The 23,733-nt window shown below is 32.9% G+C and overlaps 1 protein-coding gene across 1 annotated transcript; it reads right to left on the bottom strand.

The window, feature by feature from the left end:
• Nucleotides 1-91: 91 nt before the first annotated feature.
• Nucleotides 92-23,366, bottom strand: LOC131145875 (uncharacterized). The gene is made up of 2 exons (XM_058095053.1): nucleotides 23,247-23,366; nucleotides 92-457 (listed from the first exon to the last, which is right to left on the bottom strand). The coding sequence occupies exons 1-2, from the start codon at nucleotides 23,364-23,366 to the stop codon at nucleotides 92-94; spliced, it is 486 nt and encodes a 161-aa protein (XP_057951036.1).
• Between the last annotated feature and the right edge of the window lie 367 nt (nucleotides 23,367-23,733).

Raw genomic sequence — 23,733 nt, 5'->3', positions numbered from 1 at the left:
TAAGGCACTATAATGCAAATTAAAAGTAAACATCATTCGTAGAAAGTAAACAAGTAGAACTAACAGGTACCTACAAGAACGCGAATTGAATTCACAGGAAAAGGAGCCTGGAATGCTTGTTGAGAACCCTAGACCTGGAATTCCTCTTGAGCACGTACTGCTCGTCGTAGGAGGGAGGAGGGAGCTTTTCGAGCCACTCCTGGGCAATGTTGACCTCACACTCGGCGGAGCAGGCATCAATGTCCTCCAGGCGGTGTGAAGTAGGGTCAATGAGGCCGTGGTTGGACAGAGCTCGCAGAAGGGTGTGCCCTGCCAGCCCTAACACCTCCCGTTTTTGCCCATCGGGGTCAATCGCGAACAACTTCACGATGTAATCGGCGACCTTCTTGGAGCTGGAGGTGGAGGATGGCGATGAAGAGGAAGAGGAACTGGAGAGTATGGACTTGGAATAGAGATACAGGGGAGGAGATCAGTGGAATTGGGAGGTTGGCCTTCAGCACTATTTTTGTTACGAGTTAAAGGAGGGAACGAAGGAGAGGGCGGCTCTTATTAAAATTAAAAATTTTTAATTTTTTTTAAAAGGGGAATTATTAGTGACGGCTCCCAAATTCGTCACTAATAAATGAGCAATAGTGACGAATTTCTAAATTGGTCACTAATAGTTTCAAATATTTATTTTTTTATTTTTTTTTAAAAAGAGACGTATTAGTGACGGTTCCTAAATCTGTCACTAATAAGGGGTCAATAATGACAAACTTCTAAATTCGTCACTAATACTCTGAATTAAAAATTTTTAATTTTTTTAAAAGAGGGAATTATTAGTGATGATTCCAAATCCGTCACTAATAATGGGGTAATAGTGACGAATTTCTAAATTCGTCACTAATACTCTGAACAAAACAATTTTAACTTTTTTAAAAAAAAGGAATTATTAGCGACGGTTCCCAAATCCGTCACTAATAATTGGGCAATAGTGACGAATTTTTATATTCGTCACTAATACTTAGAACTAAACATTTTTAATTTTTTTTAAAAAAGGGAATTATTAGTGACGGTTCCCAAATTCGTCACTAATAACGGGCAATAGTGACAAATTTTTATATTCGTCACTAATACTCTGAACTAAAAATGTTTAATTTTTTAAAAAAAGAGAATTATTAGTGACGGTTCCCAAATTCGTCACTAATAATGGAGCAATAGTGACGAATTTCTAAATTCGTCACTAATACTCTGAACTAAAATTTTTGAATTTTTTTTTTAAAAAGGAATTATTAATGACGATTTCCAAATCCGTCACTAATAATTGGGCAATAGTGACGAATTTGCGTCACTAATACTCTGAACTAAAAAATTTTACATTTTTTTTAAATAATAGTAGTGACAGTTATTTAATCGTCACTAATGTTTATCTTTTAGTGACAGATTTAATTCATCACTAATAACACAAAAATCGTCATTAATATTTTCCTAGAATAATTTTTCTGGTTTTAGTAACGAAACTGAAATTAGGAATAGCTTCCTAAGAAGGGGGGGTGAATTGGTGTTTTTTTTTTTTTTAAAAAAAGAAAATTGTTCCTTTAAAATTAGTTCTTTTAAGTTGCCAATCTTATAAACAATCACAATCAATCACAACAAGATCAAACTCTCAATTTAAGTAACAATATATGTGAAAATTTGCTGCACTCAATATAAGCCCTGTATCACAAATATTCTTCTTCCCAATGTTCAATTTTTAAGTAAACTTTCAGATTAATAGGTCAAGGATAATCAACCAACGTAGTCCCTTTCGATTTTTGCAATCAATGCTGATTTATCCAAAATGAATTACCTTCCGGTCTATTTAACAACCAAAAATTTAGAATTGAAATTTAAAACAATCTAGAAGATTATATCCTTGAAAATAAAGAGTAGAGTAAAAAAAGAACACAAGGATTATTATGAGGTTCGGCTTCAACACAGCCTACGTCCTCGCCCTTGGCCAAACCACCAAAGGATTCACTATTACCATTCCTTTATTAGCAGGAACAAAAACAATTACAATCACTCCTTGGGTAAGGTTAGAGCCCGCCTTCTCCAAACAATCTCCCCTTGTTTGGTCCAACGATTCAATACTCAAATCGTCAACAAGCCCTGTTACAAAGATAGAAAAACAATACGTACAAGAACTTGCTCCTCAAAGAGCTGATTAGTACAAATTTAAAACACTTATGCACTTCAGTAAATTCAAAATATGAATTTCAGAATGAAACTCTTAGAAATTTATCACCGTGGGTATCTTTCAATGAAAGGATCAGCAACTCAATAATCAAACATAGTGATATTCAGCAAGAAGTACTCTTAATTTCGAGCAAGGATGAGAGCAATATGAAGCACTTTCAGAATTTCAAAGTGAGAGAGAGTATGACAGCAGATTATGAGTTCTTAATGATCTTGGTGATTAAATCAATGAGTTTTAGGGGTATTTATAGATGTATAAAACCTTCTTTCTTGTTCCCCAAAGGATACTCAGACTTGTTTCCATATATTAAACATATTTGAGTTTCCAAATATTTGAATTTCAAAAATTATATCCGTTCGAAAATAGAAAAATGCCGCGAGGCAGACGACTGTGAAGTCTTGACAGTCGTCTGTCCATTTAATATAATGGTAAAAATCATAGGCTAAAAGTTGACAGTTGCCTATCCCTTGAGTGGCAGTCATCTGTCATCAAAATATAAGATGACAGTCGTCTATCCATATCATGACAGTCGTCTATCCATGTGTAAATTTAAGCTTTTCCGTAACATATAGGGTGGACAGTCATCTGGTAAAACCTACACAGTCTTCTCACTTTTCGCTGATAGTCATCTGTCAGGCTTCTGTATTTCAATTTTAAGCCTTGTTAATTTAGTCAGTTGTCTGTCTATTAACATACAATCATCTGTCAACTAAATGATTTTCTTTTCTAGTCATTTTTTGATTTCTCTCTCATTGTTACTTGGAATATAATTTTTTTTTAACTTTGAAAACATGTTCCAAGTTATTATCTTAACGTCTCTAAGTCTCTTTGTCTAATGAGCTTCAAAATGAAAACTTCATACTTGAATAAACTTAAAGTACTTACAAAGACTTGTCCTAAGTTCTCAAAAATTCTTCTTTGCTTTGAACTTTCTTTGTTGCTAATCTCTGATCTCTCAGAATAATCTAAACTTTGAGCTCTCATGCTAATCTTCTGTAATCATCATGCTATTATGTTCTTCAGACTTTGATCCATACTATCAGTCATTGATTCATGCTACATGAGTACCTTCAATATGGATTCCTGAGAAAACACAACACTCAACTAAAGCATGTTAAATCCTACTTGTTTGTTAGCATCAAAATAGAGTATTAAACCTTGTAAGGCTAACAATCTCTCCCTTTTTGATGCTGACAAACAAGAAGCAAAAATTTTGAGTGAGCCTTAAAAAGACTCCCCCTTTCAATAAGCTTCATCTTAAAAAAATTTCATTAGAATCAATAATAATTTCATCAATATCATTCATAATTTTTGCTAAACACTTCTCCCCCTTTGAAATCAATCAAAAAATATAATTTGAGTATATAATGATCAAGGGAAAATATTAATTTGAGTATGTGTGATACCAGTGTTAATGTATTAACATCAATTGATTAAGAATTATGCTCAAGTGATAACTCATAATACTCCCCCGGTGAATCAGCATACTCAAATTAGAACTTGCAAAGTTTTCAAAATTATCATTAATATTAGAACTTACAACACATCAAACTGAGAACAAAACATTGCAAAAGTTCAAAGTTTCAGAGCTAGAATACATATAAAGACTCATAGTCTTTGCTTACACATTCTCCCCTTTTGTACAATAAAAACAAAATACATCCAGAATATAAGCATACAAAATAGAAAAAAACACCAACAAAAGTCTATATGTCAGAATTAGTGTCACTGTCTTTAGTAATTCCTATTCCTTTGGATTGTTGTGAACCTTCTTCATTTTCAGCTTTTTCTTCAGTTGCTGATTCATCATCTCCTGCGTCTTCTTCTCCTTCACCTTCCTCATTTTCAGCTTTTTCCTCATCAGAATTTTTACTATCCTCATTATCTAAATCAGTGTCATGTTTAGTGACATGATGCTCTATTTTAGTAATACGAGTGTCTAATGAGGTATACTTGTCATCAATGGTGGAGAGTTTATCTTGAAGAGAAGAAAAGTTTTCTCTCATTTCAGAACTAAAGCTAGTATAATTATGATAAAATGGAACAAACCAAGGTGGCATTTCAGCTTCTTCAGGAGCTAGACTCCTTGCCTCAGGTGCAGGTCTTGCCGGTCTATTGCCCTGGAACATCCAACCCTCTATATACTTTTTGTAACCCATTCGTTTCAATGTAGTAGATGAGAAAACATGATAATGGGTTCTTTTTACTATTTTTGAAGTTGGAGAGAGGACTTGAAAATGGGCAAAGATTAAGGAAGGAATACCACCGTATGGAAGCCTAATTCTAGGAGATTCAAGCTTCATCACCATCCACTTTAGTATGATACTGGATAAGTCTAGTTTCTTCCCTTTTAATAAGCACCACATAACAAAACAATCAAAATATGACACGTGGTCAAAGGATCCAGACCTCGAAATTATGTTGTATGCAATGATTTTATGGAGAATTTGTGCCTGAAGATTAAGCTGCTTGTATGGTGGAGGATGTCCAAAATACACAGGTGCATCATTCATCACAAGACACAGAAATTCTTGTGGTGTAAATCCTTGTTCCATGGTCCAATGCTTCTCAACTAGTGTACACTCCAAATTCCCATGCTTGATATGAAGAATTTTCTATAATGAGTGTAAGGTAAGTGTAATCCTTTGACCATAGATTTCAGAAGTAGTTCCATCTTCCTTATTAACCAAGTTAGAGTAAAAAATCTTAATCTGATCTGGATAATACCCTTTTACTTGATGAAGGATAAACTTGTCCCATCCTATAGCTTTGAACATGTCTAAAATTTTAGGAAAATTTTCTTCAAAGAAAGTAACATCTAAAATCTTACAGAACATCGGTTCAATAGCAGATAGGTGATTCTGATACAACGATTTTGCGTGTGAAGGGACCAGCCATTTTTCTATGTCATCGTTGCTTGTAGGCTTTGAAGAAGATGAAGAAGCTTTGTCCTTCTTTCCCACAGTTTTGGTACGAACCATCTTGATAAGTAGAAACCCTAGATTTTTATGAAGATGTATAATCATTTTGTGAAGCTTGGGAGAGAAAGAATTGAAAGGAAAGAGAAGAGAAAATGTTTTAGAGGAAGGAATACGAATGGTCAGTCATCTGTAGGGTTTAAAAATCATGTTTTTTTAAGTGAAAAGTACATCGCCTGCCGCGAGACAGTCGTCTGTCTCTAATTGGATAGTCGTTTGTCCACAGACAGTAGCCTGCTAGTTGACTGCTAACTCACTGGCAGTCGCCTGTCTAATGTCTTTTACACAGATAGTAGCCTACCAATCGTCTGTCAGCTCTCTGGCAGTCGTTTATCCTGACCAACTGAACTTCTTCTTTTTTAGTTAACTTCTCTTACATGTAACATGCCTAATTCTCGTCGAATAAATACAAATTGATTCTCAACTAATGGTTTGGTAAATATATCAGCTAATTGAGTATGAGTATTGACAAATTCAAGAACTATTTCTTTCTTGTCTACATTATCTCTTAAAAAATGATGACATATATCAATATGTTTAGTTCTTGAATGTGATACCGGATTCTTTGAAATATTTATCGCGCCTGTATTATTGCATTTTATAGGGATTGTTTGGTATTGAATTTTGAAGTCCCTTAATTGTTGTTTCATGTATAAAATTTGAGCACAACAGCTCTCAGCTGCTATGTATTCTGCTTCAGCTGTAGATAATGCTATGAAATTTTGTTTCTTGGAAAACCATGAAACTAATGAGTGTCCTAAAAAGTGGCAAGTCCCACTAGTGCCTTTTCTGTCTATTTTGCATCTTGCATAATCTGCATCTGAATAACTCATCATTTCGAAACCAGTTCCTTTTGGATACCATAACCCTAAATCTAGTGTGCCTAGAAAATATCTAAGAATCCGTTTTATAGCTATTTGATGTGATTCCTTAGGAGCCGATTGGAACCTAGCACACATACACACACTGAACATTATATCTAGTCTACTTGATGTTAAGTAAAGTAAACTTCCTATCATACCTCGATAATGTTTGATATCAACTTGTTTCCCTTTTTCATCCTTGTCTAGACTAGTTGAAGTGCTCATGGGAGTTCCTATAGGTTTACTTTTTTCCATATCAAACTTCTTTAACATTTATTTAATATACTTAGTTTGATTTATGAAAGTTCAATTTTTAGCTTGTTTGATTTGCAAACCTAGAAAGTAATTTAATTTTCCCATCATGCTCATCTCAAACTCTCTCTGCATAGTTGTAGCAAATTCATTACACAAGTCTTCCTGAGTAGCTCCAAATATAATATCATCAACATAAATTTGTACTATAAGAATATTATTACCTTTGGTCTTTATAAATAAAGTGTTGTCTATCTTTCCTCTTGAGAAATTATTTTGAAGTAGAAATTTGTTTAGCCTATTATACCAAGCTATAGGAGCTTGTTTCAATCCATATAGGGCCTTAGTTAGCTTAAATACATGATTTGGATTTTTAGAGTCTTAAAAACCTCAAGGTTGTTTAACATAGACTTCTTCATTAATATAGCCATTTAGAAATACACTTTTTACATCCATTTGGTATAATTTGAAGTCTTTATAGGCTGCATAGGCAAGAAGCATCCTTATTGCTTCCATTCTTGCTACAGGGGCAAAGATTCCTTCGTAATCAATGTCTTCTTCTTGATTGTAACCTTGTGCTACAAGCCTAACTTTATTTCTTATAACTACTCCAGTTTCATCATTTTTATTTCTAAACGCCCATTTAGTTCCTAAGATTGACTTGTCTTTGGGTTTAGGTATAAGTTTCCATACTTTACTTCTTTCAAATTGATTTAATTCCTCCTGCATAGCTATGATTCAAGAATCATCATTTAAGGCTTCTTCAATATTTTTGGGTTCATCTTGAGATAAAGGCATAATGGTTGCAAATATTTTTTAGTGAGGCTCTAGTGGTTATTCCTTTTGATGTTTTACCAAGAATTTGTTCTTTTGGGTGATTTTTATCATATCTCCATTCTTTAGGAAGCTTCAGACTTTCTATAAGGTTTTCATTTGGAGCATCATTATTATTTTCTTCTTTTATTTCAAAATCTTCTTCTTTTTGTGGAGTATCTTCTTTTTCACCATTCTCATTTTTATTGTCATGATTGTTTGATTCATCAAATGTTATGTGTATTGATTCCATAATAGTAAAGGTTTTTTTATTATAAACCCTATAAGCTTTATTATTTATAGAATACCCTAGGAAGATACCTTCATCAGATTTTGCATCAAATTTTCCTAGATCATCTTTAGTATTAAGGATAAAACATTTGCATCCGAATACATGAAAGTAGAAAATATTAGGTTTTCTTCCTTTCCAAAGTTCATATGGTGTTTTTTCCATTTTTGATCGTATTGATACCCTATTTACAATGTAGCATGCTATATTTATAACTTCTGCCCAAAAGTATTTAGGTAGATCATTTTCATTCAACATTATTCTCGCCATTTCTTATAGAGTTATATTTTTTCTTTCTATAATTCCATTTTGTTGCGGAGTTCTAGTTGCGAAAAAATTATGGTTTATTCCATATTCATTACAAAATTTTTCAACATTTTCTTTTTTTTAAATTCCCTACCTTGATCACTCCTAGAGCTTGTTATATTATAACCCTTTTCATTTTGTAATTTCTTACATAATGTAATAAGCATGTCATATGCTTCATCTTTGTTTGCTAGAGATAATACCTAAGTGAATCTTGAATAATCATCCACTATTACAAATGCATATTGTTTTCCTCCTAGACTTGAGGTTCTAGTTGGACCAAATAAGTCTAGATGCAACAATTCTGGGGGTCTTTTTGTGGATATGTATTTTTTCTTTTTGAAATTTGTTTTAACTTGCTTTCCCTTTTGACATGCATCACATATCTTGTCTTTTATGAATCTTGTATTAGGTAGTCCTTTGACAAGATTTTTCTTTGATAATTTGGATAATAGGTCCATGCTAGCATGTCCTAGTTTGCTATGTCATAGCCAACTTATTTCATTCATTGCTGCCAAACAAGTTACATTCTGATTTACTAAGTTTTCATTATTTATACAATAGACATTGTTTATCCTATGAGCTATAAACAAGGTTTCATTGTTTTTAGGATTTTGAATAATACATTTTTTTTCTTAAAGATTATTTTAAACCCTTTATCACTTAGTTGACTAATACTTAAAAGGTTATGTTTTAATCCTTCTACTAATATCACATTATTAATAGTGAGTGAAGGTTTTTTACCAATTTTACCGATGCCAATGATTTTACCTTTGGCATTATCGCCGAAAGTGACGTATCCCCCATCCTTTTGTTTTAATGTAGTGAACTTGGTATTGTCACTGGTCATGTGCCTTGAGCAGCCGCTGTCCAAGTACCATTTATTCATTGACGGTGTTGTCCTAAAGCATACCTACAATGGAGGATTTTTTTTGTTAGTCTTTGTAACCCAAATTCTTTTAATTTTCTTTGTTTTGTTGTTAGTTCCATTATTGACTTTCCATTCCCCTTGCAGTTTAACATACTTTCTTTTTAGTGGGCAGTCGAACATTACGTGACCTTTAGTCTTGCACATATAACAAGTGGTGTGTTCATGCTTGTTGTTTGATGAAGTGCTAGCATAATGCTTGGCCTCCTTGACAAAGTATCCCATGTATAGCTTTTTGTTCCTTTTATTCGCTTTACCATTATAGCCTATACCTTCTTTGTTTCCATGAAGCCTTTGATGTCTAATCATCTTTTCAAAGTATTCTTTTCCTTTGGTAAAGTTATAGATAATTTTTTCTTTATCCTCTGCTGCCTTTTTGAGTTCATTTACTTCAAGATCCTTTTTATTCAAATTATCTTTATGAGTTTTGCTTAATTCTTGAGTTACTTTATTTACTTCTTCTTCTAGCTTCTCAATACAAGTTTCTTTTTCTTTTTCAATGATTTTGAATGATTCAAGTTGCTTTAATAGTTCTTTATTTTGATCTTTCAAAGTTATATTTCTCTTAGAATTTTTTATGAATCTCTTATGTAAAGAAAATAACTCAGCTTGCAATTCCTTATAGGAAGGCATGCTGTCACATGACTCATCACACGACTCATTGTAAGATTCTGTAGAGGAATAGTAGGAGTTTATCTCTTCATCATTCGCCATGAAACATATGTTTGCCATCTCTTTTCTGCTTGATTCATTTTCTGTCTCGCTGGAACTTGAATCATCCCACATAGCTTTCATAGCTTCCTTCTTTTTCTTCTTGTCTTTCTTTAGCAACGGACAATCTGGTTTGATATGCCTTGGTTTCTTGCAATGATAACATATTGGAGGTTCATTCTTACTCTTATTTTCCTTCCTACTTGTCTCTCCTTTTTCAGATTTCTTTTTATTGAACTTCCTAGGAAATCTCTTATTTCCGCTATAGAACTTACCTAGTCTCTTAGTGATGAATGCTAATTCATCTTGATCTAAGTCACTTGTCTCACTTTCCTCTTCACTAGAGCTGTGGCTAGACGCTTTTAGTGCAATAGATCTTTTATGCTTTGGTTTAGGATTCCTTTCTTTTAAGGTCATTTCATGGGTAAGAAGTGAACCTATGAGTTCATCTAAAGAGGTAGTCTTGAGGTTTCTGCCTTCAGTGATAGCTGTAGCCTTTGGTTCCCATATTGAGGGGAAGACCTCTTAGGATTTTTTTGATCATTTCATAGGTAGTATAAGTTTTCCCTAAGGCACTTAAGGAATTTATTATGTGGGTAAATCTGGTGTACATACTTGATATTGTTTCTTCAGAATTCATCTTGAATGCTTCATATTCGTTTGTTAACATGTCTATCCTATTGTCTTTAACATCAATAGTTCCTTCATATGTCACTTCTAATTTGTCCCATATTTCTTTAGCCGTCTTGTATGCCATGACCTTATTAAATTCATTAGCATCTAAGGCACAGTATAAAACATTTATAGCGCTTGAATTGATTTGAAGCATTTTATAGTATGAATCAATCATATCCTTTTTTTCTTTTGGAATCTGTTTTCCATCAACTATTTTTGTGGGAATAAGGTCTCCATCCATAACTACTTCGCATGCTTTCCAATCCATGTGTTGGAGATAGATTTGCATTCTCTTTTTCCAAAACGTATAATTATGTCCACAAAAGATTAGGGGACGAATTGAGGATTGGCCTTCACCGAAGGGTGCTACTCCTATATTTGCCATCTGATCTTTTTATAGTTTCTTGTTAGGAATTATTATAACTAGGCTCTGATACCAATTGAAATTAGGAATAGCTTCCCAAGAGAGGGGGGGGGGGGATGAATTGGCTTTTAAAAAAAAAAATAAAAAATTGTTCCTTTAGAATTAGTTCTTTTAAGTTGCAAATCTTAGAAACAATCACAATCAATCACAACAAGATCAAACTCTCAATTTAAATAACAATATATGTGAAAATTTATTGCACTTAATATAAGCCCTGTATCACAAGTATTATTCTTCCCAATGTTCAGTTTTTAAATAAACTTTCAGATTAATAGGTCAAGGATAATCAACCAACGTATTCCCTTTCGGTTTTCGCAATCAATGCCTATTTATCCAAAACTAATTACCTTAAGGTCTATTTAACAACCAAACATTCAGAATTGAAATTTAAAACAACCACGCAGATTATATCTTTGAAAATAAAGAGTATAGTAGAGAAAGAAGAACACAAGGATTTTTATGAGGTTCGACTTCAACACAGCCTACGTCCTTGCCCTTGGCCAAATCGCCAAAGGATTCACTATTACGGTTCCTTTATCAACAGGAACAAAAAGAATTACAATCACTCCTTGGGTAAGGCTAGAGCCCACCTTCTCCAAACAATCTCCTCTTGTTTGGTCCAATGATTCGATACTCAAATCGTCAACAAGCACTGTTACAAAGATAGAAAAACTATACTTACAAGAACTTTCTCCTCAAAGAGCTGATTAATACAAGTTTAAAACACTTATGCACTTTAGTAAATTCAGAATATGAATTTCAGAATGAAGCTCTTAGAAATTTATCACCGTGGGTATCTTTCAATGAAAGAATCAGAAACTCAATGATCAAACACAGTGATATTCAACAAGAACTACTCTTAATTTCGAGCAAGGATGAGAGCAATATGAAGCACTTTCAGAATTTCAAAGTGAGAGAGAGTATGATAGCAGATTGTGAGTTCCTAATGATCTTGGTGATTAAATCAATGAGTCTTAGGGGTATTTATAGATGTATAAAACCTTCTTGCTTGTTCCCCAAAGGATACTCAAACTTGTTTAAACTTATTTTAGTTTCCAAATATTTGAATTTCAAAAATTATATCCGTTGGAAAACAGAAAAATTCCGTGAGGCAGACGACTGTGAAGTCTTGACAGTTGTCTGTCCATTTAATATAACAGTAAAAATCATAGGCAGAAAGGTGACAGTTACCTGTCCCTTGAGTGGCAGTCATCTGTCATCAAAATATAAGGTGACAGTCGTCTGTCCATATGATGATAGCCGTTTGTCCATGTGTAAATTTGCTTTTCAGTAACATATAAGGTGGACAGTCCTCTAGTAAAACCTACACAGTCTTCTCATTTTTCGCTGAAAGTCGTTTGTGGGAGCCTTGATAGTCACCTGTCAGGCTTCTGTGTTTCAATTTTAAGCCTTGTTATTTTAGTCAGTCGTCTGTCTATTAACACACAGTCGTCTGTCAACTAAATGATTTTCTTTTCTAGTCATTTTTTAATTTCTCTCTCATTGTTACTTGGAATATAAATTTGTTTTAACTTTGAAAACATGTTCCAAGTTATTATCTTAAGGTCTCTAAGTCTCTCTGTCTAATGAGTTTCAAAATGAAAACTTCATACTTAAATAAACTTAAAGTACTTACAAAGACTTGTCCTAAGTTCTCAAAAATTCTTCTTTGCTTTGAACTTTCTTTGTTGCTAATCTCTGATCTCTCATAATTATCTGAACTTTGAGCTCTCATGTTGATCTTCTTTAATCACCATGCTCTTATGTTCTTCAAACTTTGATCCATACTATCAGTCATTGATTCATGCTACATGAGTACCTTCAATATGGATTCCTGAGAAAACGCAACACTCAACTAAAGCATGTTAAATCCTACTTGTTTGTTAGCATCAAAATAGAGTATCAAACCTTGTAAGGCCAATAGAAACTATTAGTGACGGATTCAAATTCATCACTAGTAGTGTTGTATTAGTAACGGTTACTAAAACCGTCACTAATACCCTACTATTAGTGACGAATTTGAATCCTTCACTAATAATTTCGTCACTAAAAACTAGTTTTTTTGTAGTGAGGGATACTTCACACAAATATATATATATATATATATATATAAAACTAACAAATAGTAAAACTTCTTTTAAATTTTCTTAACATAGTCAAGTTCAATGTACTTGTTCTTTAGTTAAAAATTCTTATGTTGGCCATAGTGTCCTCATATAAAAGATTTAAAACTAGTTATCCCTTAAAAGAGACATAATTTAGGCTAGTTTACTGCCATTAATTAATGTCAATGCCCAATTCGCAATTCTTAGTAGTATTTTAAAATAAGTTGTTGGCCTTATAAGTCTTAAAATCTTGTTTTGATGATAACAAATCAGAGGACCTTAACATATTTGGTTAAGTGATGATATTTCAAGACTTAAGTATGTGAATACAAGGTCAAGTGCTCACAAGGATCATTGAAAGCTTATACTCCCAAGAAAGATGATCAAATGAAACTTAAAAGAATATTAAGACATGGATTCAAAGATGATCTAATAAAGATTGAAAATCATGAGAGCATGAATGAGAACTTGCTAAAGTATATTGAAGCTTGAAGACAAAATGAAGTCAAAGCAAAACTATCGTGGAGAACTTCAAAACTTAGAGTTGTAGGCTTTAAGAAATATGATGTAAGTACTTCATGTTTAAAATTTCCTATGGAAATATGTTGAAAGCTTTTTAAGGGATAATTATTGACTTAGAGACCATATTTCAAATCTCGAAAAATGTTTTATAAGAAATCAAAGCAAAAGAGCAAAAAGAATTTTTTAAAAACTAAAATGACAAAACCAGAAAATGGTCTACCTAGATGGCTGAGGTACACTACCAGAAGACTGAAGAGTTGCCTCAGAAGGCTGAAGTTTCACTTCAGTTAGCTGAATATTTTTCTGTTGGAATATAGAACAGGCAGTATACCCTCTGAAGACTGAACCCTCAATTCAGTCGTTTGACCCTATGTCAAGACTAAAATTTTTAGTATTTTAAAGTATTTTAGAAGACTGAACCCAACATTTAAGTCTACTGAATACTATTAATGGCTAATTTTTTTTAAATATTTTAAAATCCAAATAAAGGTTTCTTGTGCCCCAAAATTTATGAAAACTTGGAAAATACTCCAAGTAATCTTAGGCAATATGAAATTACTTTTGAAAACCTATAAATACATGGTTTTAGAAAATTAAACTTACCAAGAAATTGAAAAAGTTGTTCATAACTTGAAAGCCATCTTGGTCTCTAAAAGCTCTCTTTTGCTTTCACTCTTGCACAACTGATTTGCTGAGAATTCTAGAGTGCTGAAGCAACCATCTCTATACTTCTGAGTTGCTAATTCTCACCCAAAAAAGATCTCAGTGATAAATTCTCTTGAGCTTCAATCTTATTTCAATTTGATATTTGAATATTGAAGTATATAGTGTTTGAAATTGTGCTAATCTACTATTGTGAGAGTGCTATTGCACATAGAGATTATCTTTTGTTTCCTTGTAGTGATTGACGATTCCAAGTTGTGGGATCGTTGGACCAAGCATGGGGTATTGCTTGGAGAGGAGTCGCTCTAGCTTATTGAAGGAGTGACCAAGTTTGGGGTATTGCTTGGAGAGGCGTTGCTCTAACCTATTGAAGGAGTGACTGAGCATGGGGCATCACTTGTAACGGTTTGCTCCACTCGGAAAGGAGTGTTCTAGTGGAATCCTTAGATTGTATTGGCCTCAGGCAAGGACGTAGGACGGGGATAAGCCGAATCTTTTAAAAACCGTGGTGTCACTCTCTTTCCTTATTCTCTCTACTTTTCAGCATATATAAATTGTGTGGTGTATGCAAAGTGGAGGTTGCTGAAAGTTGAAAACTGAGATTAAAAAACTTTTAATATAAGAAAGTATGTTTTGATTAAACTTTTGCAGAAACCCAAAAGGGAGTACGTTGTTTAATCGTTTGCGAAAATCTTAGTTAAGAAAGTGCAAACAAATTTCATTCACTACAGGGCTTACATATATTCACAGGGCTACATACAACTAAATATCTTGAGTTCTTGCAAAAGGCTGAGAATTGCCATAGAGCTGAATATTACATTTTGATTAGGTGGTTGATTACTTTAGTTGCTTAATTTGTTGTTTGATTGTTTAAGTATTACTTGTGTTGTGTTGAAGTGTTGGTTTTTGGATTGAATAAATAACTAAACTTTTGTCGTGTGTTTGATAAATCAACAAGAGGTTAAGAATTCATAAAATGAATTAAATTAAAATTTTTAATAACTCAATTCCCCCCCCCCCTCTTGAGAGAACTTCTTAAGTTTCAATTGGTATCAGAGCAGAGTTGTAGCAAATCCTAACTAGAAGCTACATAAAGATCTATATGGCACACTTAGGAGTAGCTCCCTTCGAAGAGGGTCAATCCTCAACTAGGCCTCCCATCTTTTGTGGTATAAACTATACTTTTTGGAAACAAAGAATGGGGATATATATTCAAACCATGGATTAGAAAACATGGAAGGTTGTTACACATGGTGACTACATTCCTACTAAACCCGTAGATGGCAAAGAAGTTCCTAAAGAAGAAAAAGACTTGACCAACAATGATTACAAAATGATGCAAGTAAACTCTAGTGCCATGAGTGCACTATATTGTGCTTTAGATGTTAATGAGTTTAATAGGGTCATGGCATGTAAGTTAGCCAAAGAAATTTGGGACAAGCTAGAAGTAACTTATAAAAGCACCATTGACGTAAAAGATAATAGAATTGACATGCTTACTAGTGAATATGAAGTTTTTAGAATGAACCTAGATGAATCTATCACAAGTATCTATACTAGGTTCACTCACATCATAAACTCCCTTAATGCCTTAGGAAAGAATTACTCAACTTATGAAATGATTCGAAAAATCTTTAGAGGTCTTCCACCCATCCAGGAACCTAAAGCCACAACTATTACAGAAGGAAGAAACCTTAAGAATACATCACTAGATGAACTTATTGGATCTCTTCTCACCTATGAGATGGCTATGAATGAAAAAAATGCTGAAAATAAAAATAGAAAATCTATAGCCCTTAAGGCAATAAAAGAAAGCTCTAGTGAAGAAGAGGAAGATACAAGTGACTTAGATGATGAAGAACTAGGATTCATTACTAAGAGGTTTGGAAAATTCTTTATAAGAAACAAAAAGTTTGCTAAAGAGTTTAAAGGGTCAAAATCTGAAAAAGGAGAAACTAGTAAAAATGAAAATAAGAAAGAATCTCCTACTTGTTACAATTGTAAAAAAGTTGAAAATATTAAACCCGATTGTCCACAACTCAAAAAGGATGACAAAAAGAAGAAAAAGAAGGTGATGAAAGCTACTTGGGATGATACCAGCTCACGTGAATCAGAGAATGAATCAAGTGACCAAGAGGTCGCTTGTCATGCGATGATGAGGAAAGCTCCTCATCCAAATTAATTAATGATTCTTACAATGATTCATCTGACGAATCCAATGATAAAAGTATACCATCTTATGAAGAACTTCAAAATAAGCTATTCAAGGTGCATAAGATCTTAGCTAATGTGACTAAAGGATATACATCATTGAAAAATAAGAATGAAGGTGTAATGAAAGAGTTGGAATCTCTAACACTTGCTGAAAGAGAAAAAGATTTAAAAATCAATAGACTAGAAAAGCAAGAATGAGAAGGTGATAAAAGAACTAGAAGATAAAGTCCAAAACTTCTATGTTTAATGAAAAATACTTATATATTCTAGAAAATAAAATTACCAAGATGTCTCAAAACCAAGAAAAGCTGCAAGAAAAGGGTCAAAATACTCTAAACTCAAGAATCAGTGATCTAAGATGAAAAATGAGGATCAAGCTAAAATAATTTACAATTTCACTAAAGGAAAAGAGAACTTTGATAGAATGATTGGTGCACAAAGAATGTCTTTGAATAAAGAAGGCATAGGGTTCAATGAAGTTGAAAATACAAGGAAAAAAACCTCTATATAGGGTACTTTACAAAAGCCTCCAAAGACTATGCTAGCACCTCCTCTAATGCTTATACTCACACTATATGTTTTCTATATAAGAAGAAAAAGCACATTAAGTTCAAATGTCCAATAAAAAGGAAAGATGTGAAAATTAGACAAGTTTGGAGAATAAAAGAATCCACTTCTTCCAAACTATCCAGACACAAGAAAGTATGGGTACCAAGATGAAAGACTAGTTCATAAACCAATGACTCCATAGATATTAGGATTAATCATTCTCTTTTAGAAATTAAGAAAGTCACTTAATCCAATTTTTGACAAGGATAATGAACTAGTTGAAATAAAGAAGAGCTTATGAGAAAATTACAAAATGTCATTGGTAGCCTCAAATCAAGAGAACCTTAATTGAACATGGCTTATCTTCAAAGAACAAGGAAGCTATATGTCTCAAAAGGAAATGCTAAAAAAATGCCTGAAGCCTAATAATTTGATAAAGCATAGTAGGGAAGTAAATTAGGAAGGTTTTAGGATAAGAATAGAAAGATTTTTGAAAATTTATGGACCTCAGAAGATTGACCTTGTAATTTTAGACAACTAAACATTGTAGCATTGAAGGCTCAAACGATTGAGCCTGGACTTCAGACGACTGAGGTGCTATTGCCTATTCAATTTCATGATTCTGAAAATCTTCAGAAGACTGAACTAAATCTTCAATCTTCTGAGGTTGCGAAAACAATATATTTAATACTTTAAGAGCTTATTGACGACTATAACATTGAAACAAATAAAAAAAAAATGACATTGTTAGCCAAAATCATAGGATGATTCGTACAAGGCTTAACTTAGAAAGTATTAAGATTTGGAAAGCAATATGAATTTTGGGTATTCATATGAAATTAAAAGAAAGAAAATATGAAGCACATTGAGCTTATTGCATGAGTAATTTGATTAATAAAATATGTTTGAGCAAAATGAGAGATATTTGAGAATGAGAGATACTTGAGCAACATGAGAACAATTTGAGCAAAATTGTAGCACAATGCACAAATGATAATAATATGCTACATACTTACATGCTAAATGCCGATATTCTAATATGCATATGTGGTGAGATACTAATGATATGATAATATGAACTAAATACTGAGCTATGACTATGCAAAAATGCTGACATGTATGATATCTTGATATTACCAAAGACATCCTAATGACTTGACTTATATTGATGATTTATAGCTCACTATACATTGCAAATTTGAGCATGAAATTATTGAGTATGATTATGAAGCATGAATCTTGATATTGTTATGATATTGGTATTATTCTTGATACTGGTATCCATGAGCACTTACATGAAATTAATTGATATTTGAGCATGGCATGATAAATTTAAAAGCACAATTGGTATTGTAACGACCTAATTTTTCATGTCATTTCATTTATTTATTTTTATATACATATATATATTTTTAAAGTTTCATTGCTCTGATGCCCTGTAATATAATCCATAACATCATTATGGTCCAAGTGGGGACTGTGGAACCTGTGTATCCTTATTCTACCTATGCAGCGAAATACAAAAATGCATATAACCACATTATATACAATACCAGATGTTAGTACTTCCTCAAAATATACATACAAAATCTTACCCAAAATGCCCCACTCGATCACCTAGGGACCACTCAAAAATGTCTCTCTCAAAATACTCATCCTACAAACTGAGCGGCACAAGATCCCCTTTATCTCTATGCCTGATTTGCTCGCCTACCTGGATCACCTGAAAAGTGTTAAATTACTGGGATGAGATAACTCTTAGTAAGATGAAATATGTTATTACTAGTGTGTGGCAGATGAGTTTGCATAATGGTAATATCTGATTTAAAACTATAGTATGCTATAAACAACTGAGTCTGAGAAAACACATATAAATAAAATATAGTATAATTCACACCTATATTGCTTAACGTAAACTGTTTTCCTAAATATTCTATTGAAAATACTTTTAATATCTATTGGTATGACTGCGGTTTCTTTAAATCTAGATATATAATAATATCTGAGAAAACTTCCCTGGGTGGATAACTAAAAGTCATGAATTAGCCCCTCATGATAGGGTTGTGCGGTCCGTAGGAGGGACTTAACACTAGTTGGCTGATCAGGATAAGTCAACTGAACTCTGATAGTCAGATTGACCACCTTAACCCTAATTGACGAGGAGCCTGTGCACAATAAAGGCACGATCGACTCCTGAAAATCCACATACTATTTAAGATACGTGGTTGCACTCTGAACTGAAATAGCAACGATACCATGCTCTGAAAAACTGATTTGGTCCATCAGGGTCTGATACTATATATATTTATATAACGGATATTTCTATTTTACTATTTAATCATGATTCTATTTAAATGAAATGACCATAACACTGTAATTAACTGATCTGAATAAACTGAAGTATCTGTATGTTATGGTTCTAAATCTGTATATCATGGTTTAATGGAACTTAATTTCCTATTTTTGTATAAGCTGTAAGAATCATAAATTTGCATAAATCATAATTCTGGTTAATACCATGTCTCGTGTTTTCTGTATAAATTGTATATTCATGGTACTAAGAAAACTGAGTATTTTAACTGTATAAAACTACATAAATCCCGATAACATGAAAGCTATATAAATTCTTTACTGTACTAATAATTTCTCATGCCACACAATTAATTAAATAAAACACATATACTACAATTTGTAAAACTATATAATTTTCTTACTCTAAAAACACCCATAATCAAATGTCATATTTTACTAGTAAGTATTTCTAAATTAGTTGGAATAGCATATTTCCCTTACCTATCAAATTAAGCTCATTTGCTAATTCTAATTCACACCCACAGTGTTCATAATTCCAAAATCTTGAAATTATGCATATATATATTTCCCTATCAATCAACTGAAAACCTAAAATAATTTTCATACTTATATTTCGTGAATTATAAACTGTTCATCATCTTACCCAAGTTACTGGGAACACCCTCTAGGTTCCCTAACCTACCTGCAGGGATCAAATTATACCCGTGATGCTCACTCGAACCCTGAATTCAATAACCCTAATTCAATAAATTTAATCTCGAATAAAATACTATTTTAAAATTTCCTAGGTCCATAAACTTCAAATAAACAATTAAACTCCCAAAAATAACCAATTTGCTTAATTCCCTAAATCCAACTCTCACTTTGGAGTGGTGCCTAGGATCCCCAAATTGAAAATTTGCTTCGGCCAAAATGACGATGATCAAGACTAGAACCCCGTGGTGGTGCCCGATCGTCGATTTAGCTGAAGATCTAAGGAGAAATTGAGAAAAGAGAGCGACTATACCTTTCCCCAAGAGTGGTGCCTACGTCGTTCCTATGAAAAATCCACTTCAGTAGGAATGTCGGTGGCGGAGATAGGAACCCAATGGTATCTTCCGTTCTCCGATCGGCCGAATATTAGAGAAGAAATTGAGGAGAGAGGGAATGGAGGAGTGAGACGAGAGCAGGAGAGATGCTGAGAGACAGAAAGGCATGAATTGAATTCCAAATTCAAATTGGAATTGTGACGCTTCTTCCAGAAGCTTTAACCAATATAATATATATATATATATATTATAATAATAAATTATATTATATTAATATATTATATAATTTAATTAATAATAATTACTATTAATTAATTAATTTATTATTATTTTTTACTTTTATTTTACATTCCCAAGCATATCATTTTCTGGGGCGTTACATTCTTCCCTTATAGAAATTTCGTCCTCGAAATTTGTTGAATACAACCCCAAGTCAACTCCATCATTAACCTAATAAGTTTTGAGTTAATCTTTTAAACAAGTCCATTAGAACTGATAACTAACATAAATTGATGGATTATACATCATGTCCTAATACACCTTGCTTTAGCACTAACATTCAACAACTTCAATTCCCATCTCTAATCTTCTAAAGATCTAACATCGACATAACCTCAAGGCCCCATTATGTTTCTTAGTGAATAGCACAAGTGCAACTTATGATGATGTAATAGATCAACCAAATTCTTTGTCGAGGAAATTTTCTAGTTGCACCCTAAGTTGCTTTACTCCAGTTAATGTCATTATATATGGAGCAGTCGACATAGGCCACTGCAAAAAATAGGGTATTAGTGATGGATAAAATCCATCACTAATAGTCATAAATTCGTCACTAATAGTATTAGTGACGAATATATGAGTAGTAGTGACGGTTTTCAAATAGTTGCTATATGTGCCATTAATACTAACTTTTAGTGACGAATATAATTTTCGTCACTAATAATGGAGTATTAGTGACAGGTTAAATCCATTACTAAAACCCTAACACCATCACTATATAGTATATAACGGTTTAACTCAAATTCGTCACTACTAGTAGGATATTAGTGACAACTTAGATATTCATCACTACTAGCATGGTATTATTGACGAATTAGAAATTGGTGACTACTAGTATGGTATTAGTGATGAATTAGAAATTCGTTACTAATAGGAGTGGTATTAGTGACGAATTACTAATTTGTCACTAATAGTAGGATATTAGTGACGAATTTGAATCCTTCACTAATAATTAGAAAAATTATTTTTATACTAATTTTATTTAGTCATGAATTCTTATATAAAGATCTATAATTACATTTTCGAATATTTAAATTGAAACCATGATTACTACGAAATTTGTAAATCATTCAAAATTTCGAATTTAAATACAAATTCGATTAAAATGAAGAAATAACATATGTTCAGATAACAAAAATTATTTTAAAATATTCAACATTCAAATACAAATACTAATACAAATTCAAATTAAAATACAAAATCTCCATTTGTTCAAATAACAATAAAAATTATAAAGAAATAGTCAAAAGTTGCATCTGACGACTGTAGTGCATGCATGCATGGCATAATGCTGATGTTATGACAGTTGCGAACCCTACAAATTAAGAGTCATTAAAAAGAATTTAGTGTACCAAATCGAGGAGAGCTGACGCTAAGTATAATCAAGAAAAATAATTATATGATATAACAAATTGGCAAAGATTTCATAATCATGCATAGTACATAATTTGTACGGTAGTAATATCAATAATGAAAAATGCAACGTTATATTTGAGAGCATAGATTTCGAACACTTGAATGAATTTAGACAAATTTTAATACAATTTAATATTACATTTTATTTAAATTCAATGTAAATTCAAGTCCAAAGTGTCTCGAAACACGAGGAGCATAAAATTATATTGAAAATTATTAATGTCTATTTAAATCTAAACTTAAGATGTAAAATGCATGCTCTGGAACGTAGCATGGGATTAGTTTATCGGGGATTTGCACAATGATTCAATGAGGTATTAGCATTGTGTGGGGAAGGGGATGCAACGAACAAATCTAGTCTGGGACACGTGTCCAATTAGCATGCTTTACTGTTTCGTAGACAAGCATTATTGCTCTACTTGAAATAAAACTCTAAATAGTGATTGTGGGGTTTGCAGAGGAGGGAAATGGGAACATTCATGGAAAAAAAGGTCATGAACTGGCATGAACAAGTGTGTATCTTTTCAAGCCTTAATAAGAAAATATTAGAGTTAAGTAAAATATGTCAGTCAAATGGACATGAAATTGGTCATTTGTTTGGTAACTGAGAAAATTATGGAAAATAAAATATGCCCTAGGCACTTTCATCGGTGATCTCGTGGATGGACCATTTTTTTTCACTTTTTTTAGTTCTTTACTACAGTGACATTGCAACCCATATATCCAGATGAATCCTTAATTATGTATTTTTCAATAATTATGAAAGTGATGCTTCCTGTGAGTTATATATATATATATATATATATATATTCAACTTATGCGTTTTTCAAATTTTTAAATCCTCATCCAAGTGTATATAATATTTTCAATGATTTCGGCACATCAATGAATGCTTTAAGCTTACTGGACCAAAAACATATAAATGAATGTTCGTTCTAAATGACCTAAGTCTATGTTGCCTCATTTATTATGATTCCTAAGTTTCACTCATCCTTTCAAAAATAGTTTAACATTAAACTAAGCTATCTTTTGTTTAGGACTTTGAAAAATTTTAATGCAATTTCGGCAGCATGCCGTCTGTAAATTGGACGTTTTCCTATAAAACCTACACCTGATAGGTTCAAATAGATCATTTATAAGAAGTTGAAGGCACACAAGAACCTATATCCACTACCAGTATGCAATACACATCAACTACATCCGCCAATGCAGGAGGTATTCTAGACTAGCATGAAATCATGTAGCATATTCACCACAGTAATCTATGTAACCATATCTTAAATTCATAATTTAAATTAAAATTGTTATCTCAAGTCATCCGATAATATGCTTGTTGAAAAGCTTTTAAATGACTTAAACATATCCTAAAAAAATTGATGTGAGACCCAAATAGAGCATGACAAGAACACATCTCATGTCAATCTCACCTACATAAGACATGAATATGCTTTGCCACTATCGTATTATATACAAAATAACATGCCTCCAAATCATCTGATTCAATCCTCTCATATCATGTAAGATCTATACACATATAAGTATAAAAACATAATTTAACATGAAACTCAATTTGTCATTATAATACCTTATAATTAATCAGAGGAGCCACCAGCATCATCTGGTCTAGATTGGTGCATCCTTTCCTCTAACTGCGTTTGCCTATCCATCATGGCTTGCATCTGAGCTCAAAATCTGGAGACCTCCGATCTCAATTTCGTGTTCTCCATTTCCATCATCTGCATCTGTTGAGCCATCTCTTGCTTATCATACTCGGCCTCTCGACGCTGTCGTTCCATCTCTGCACTAGGCACCGCACCCATGGATGATGATGTTGTTAGCGCAATGTAACCACTTCCAAGACTTTTCACCCAGCCCCCTGCTCATTGCCCAAGGACCGAGGAAGTGATCTCGAAATCTGTCATGTGTTGACTCCCCTCTGAAACAGGTGCATCCCTCAGCTCGACCATTTGTGCCTAATTTCAATCATGAAAATGATAAAATGGAATAAGTAAGACTACAACTTTGATGTTTTGAATAAAGTAATAAACTAACTCTTTTGCTTCACTTACATGTCTATTATGCGCACCCTTGCACCACTCCCTCGATCGCTGTTAGTGTGTTCTCTGATACAGATCCGGTAGCGGCTCCTCTACGCCAGTCTCAGGATCACGCTACATTATCATATAA

The sequence above is a fragment of the Malania oleifera genome, chromosome 13 (genome assembly GCF_029873635.1).
Source record: "Malania oleifera isolate guangnan ecotype guangnan chromosome 13, ASM2987363v1, whole genome shotgun sequence".
NCBI classification, from domain to species: Eukaryota; Viridiplantae; Streptophyta; class Magnoliopsida; order Santalales; family Ximeniaceae; genus Malania; species Malania oleifera.
The sequence above is the reverse complement of the archived record's forward strand: the minus strand, read 5'-3'. Positions and strand labels throughout refer to the sequence as shown.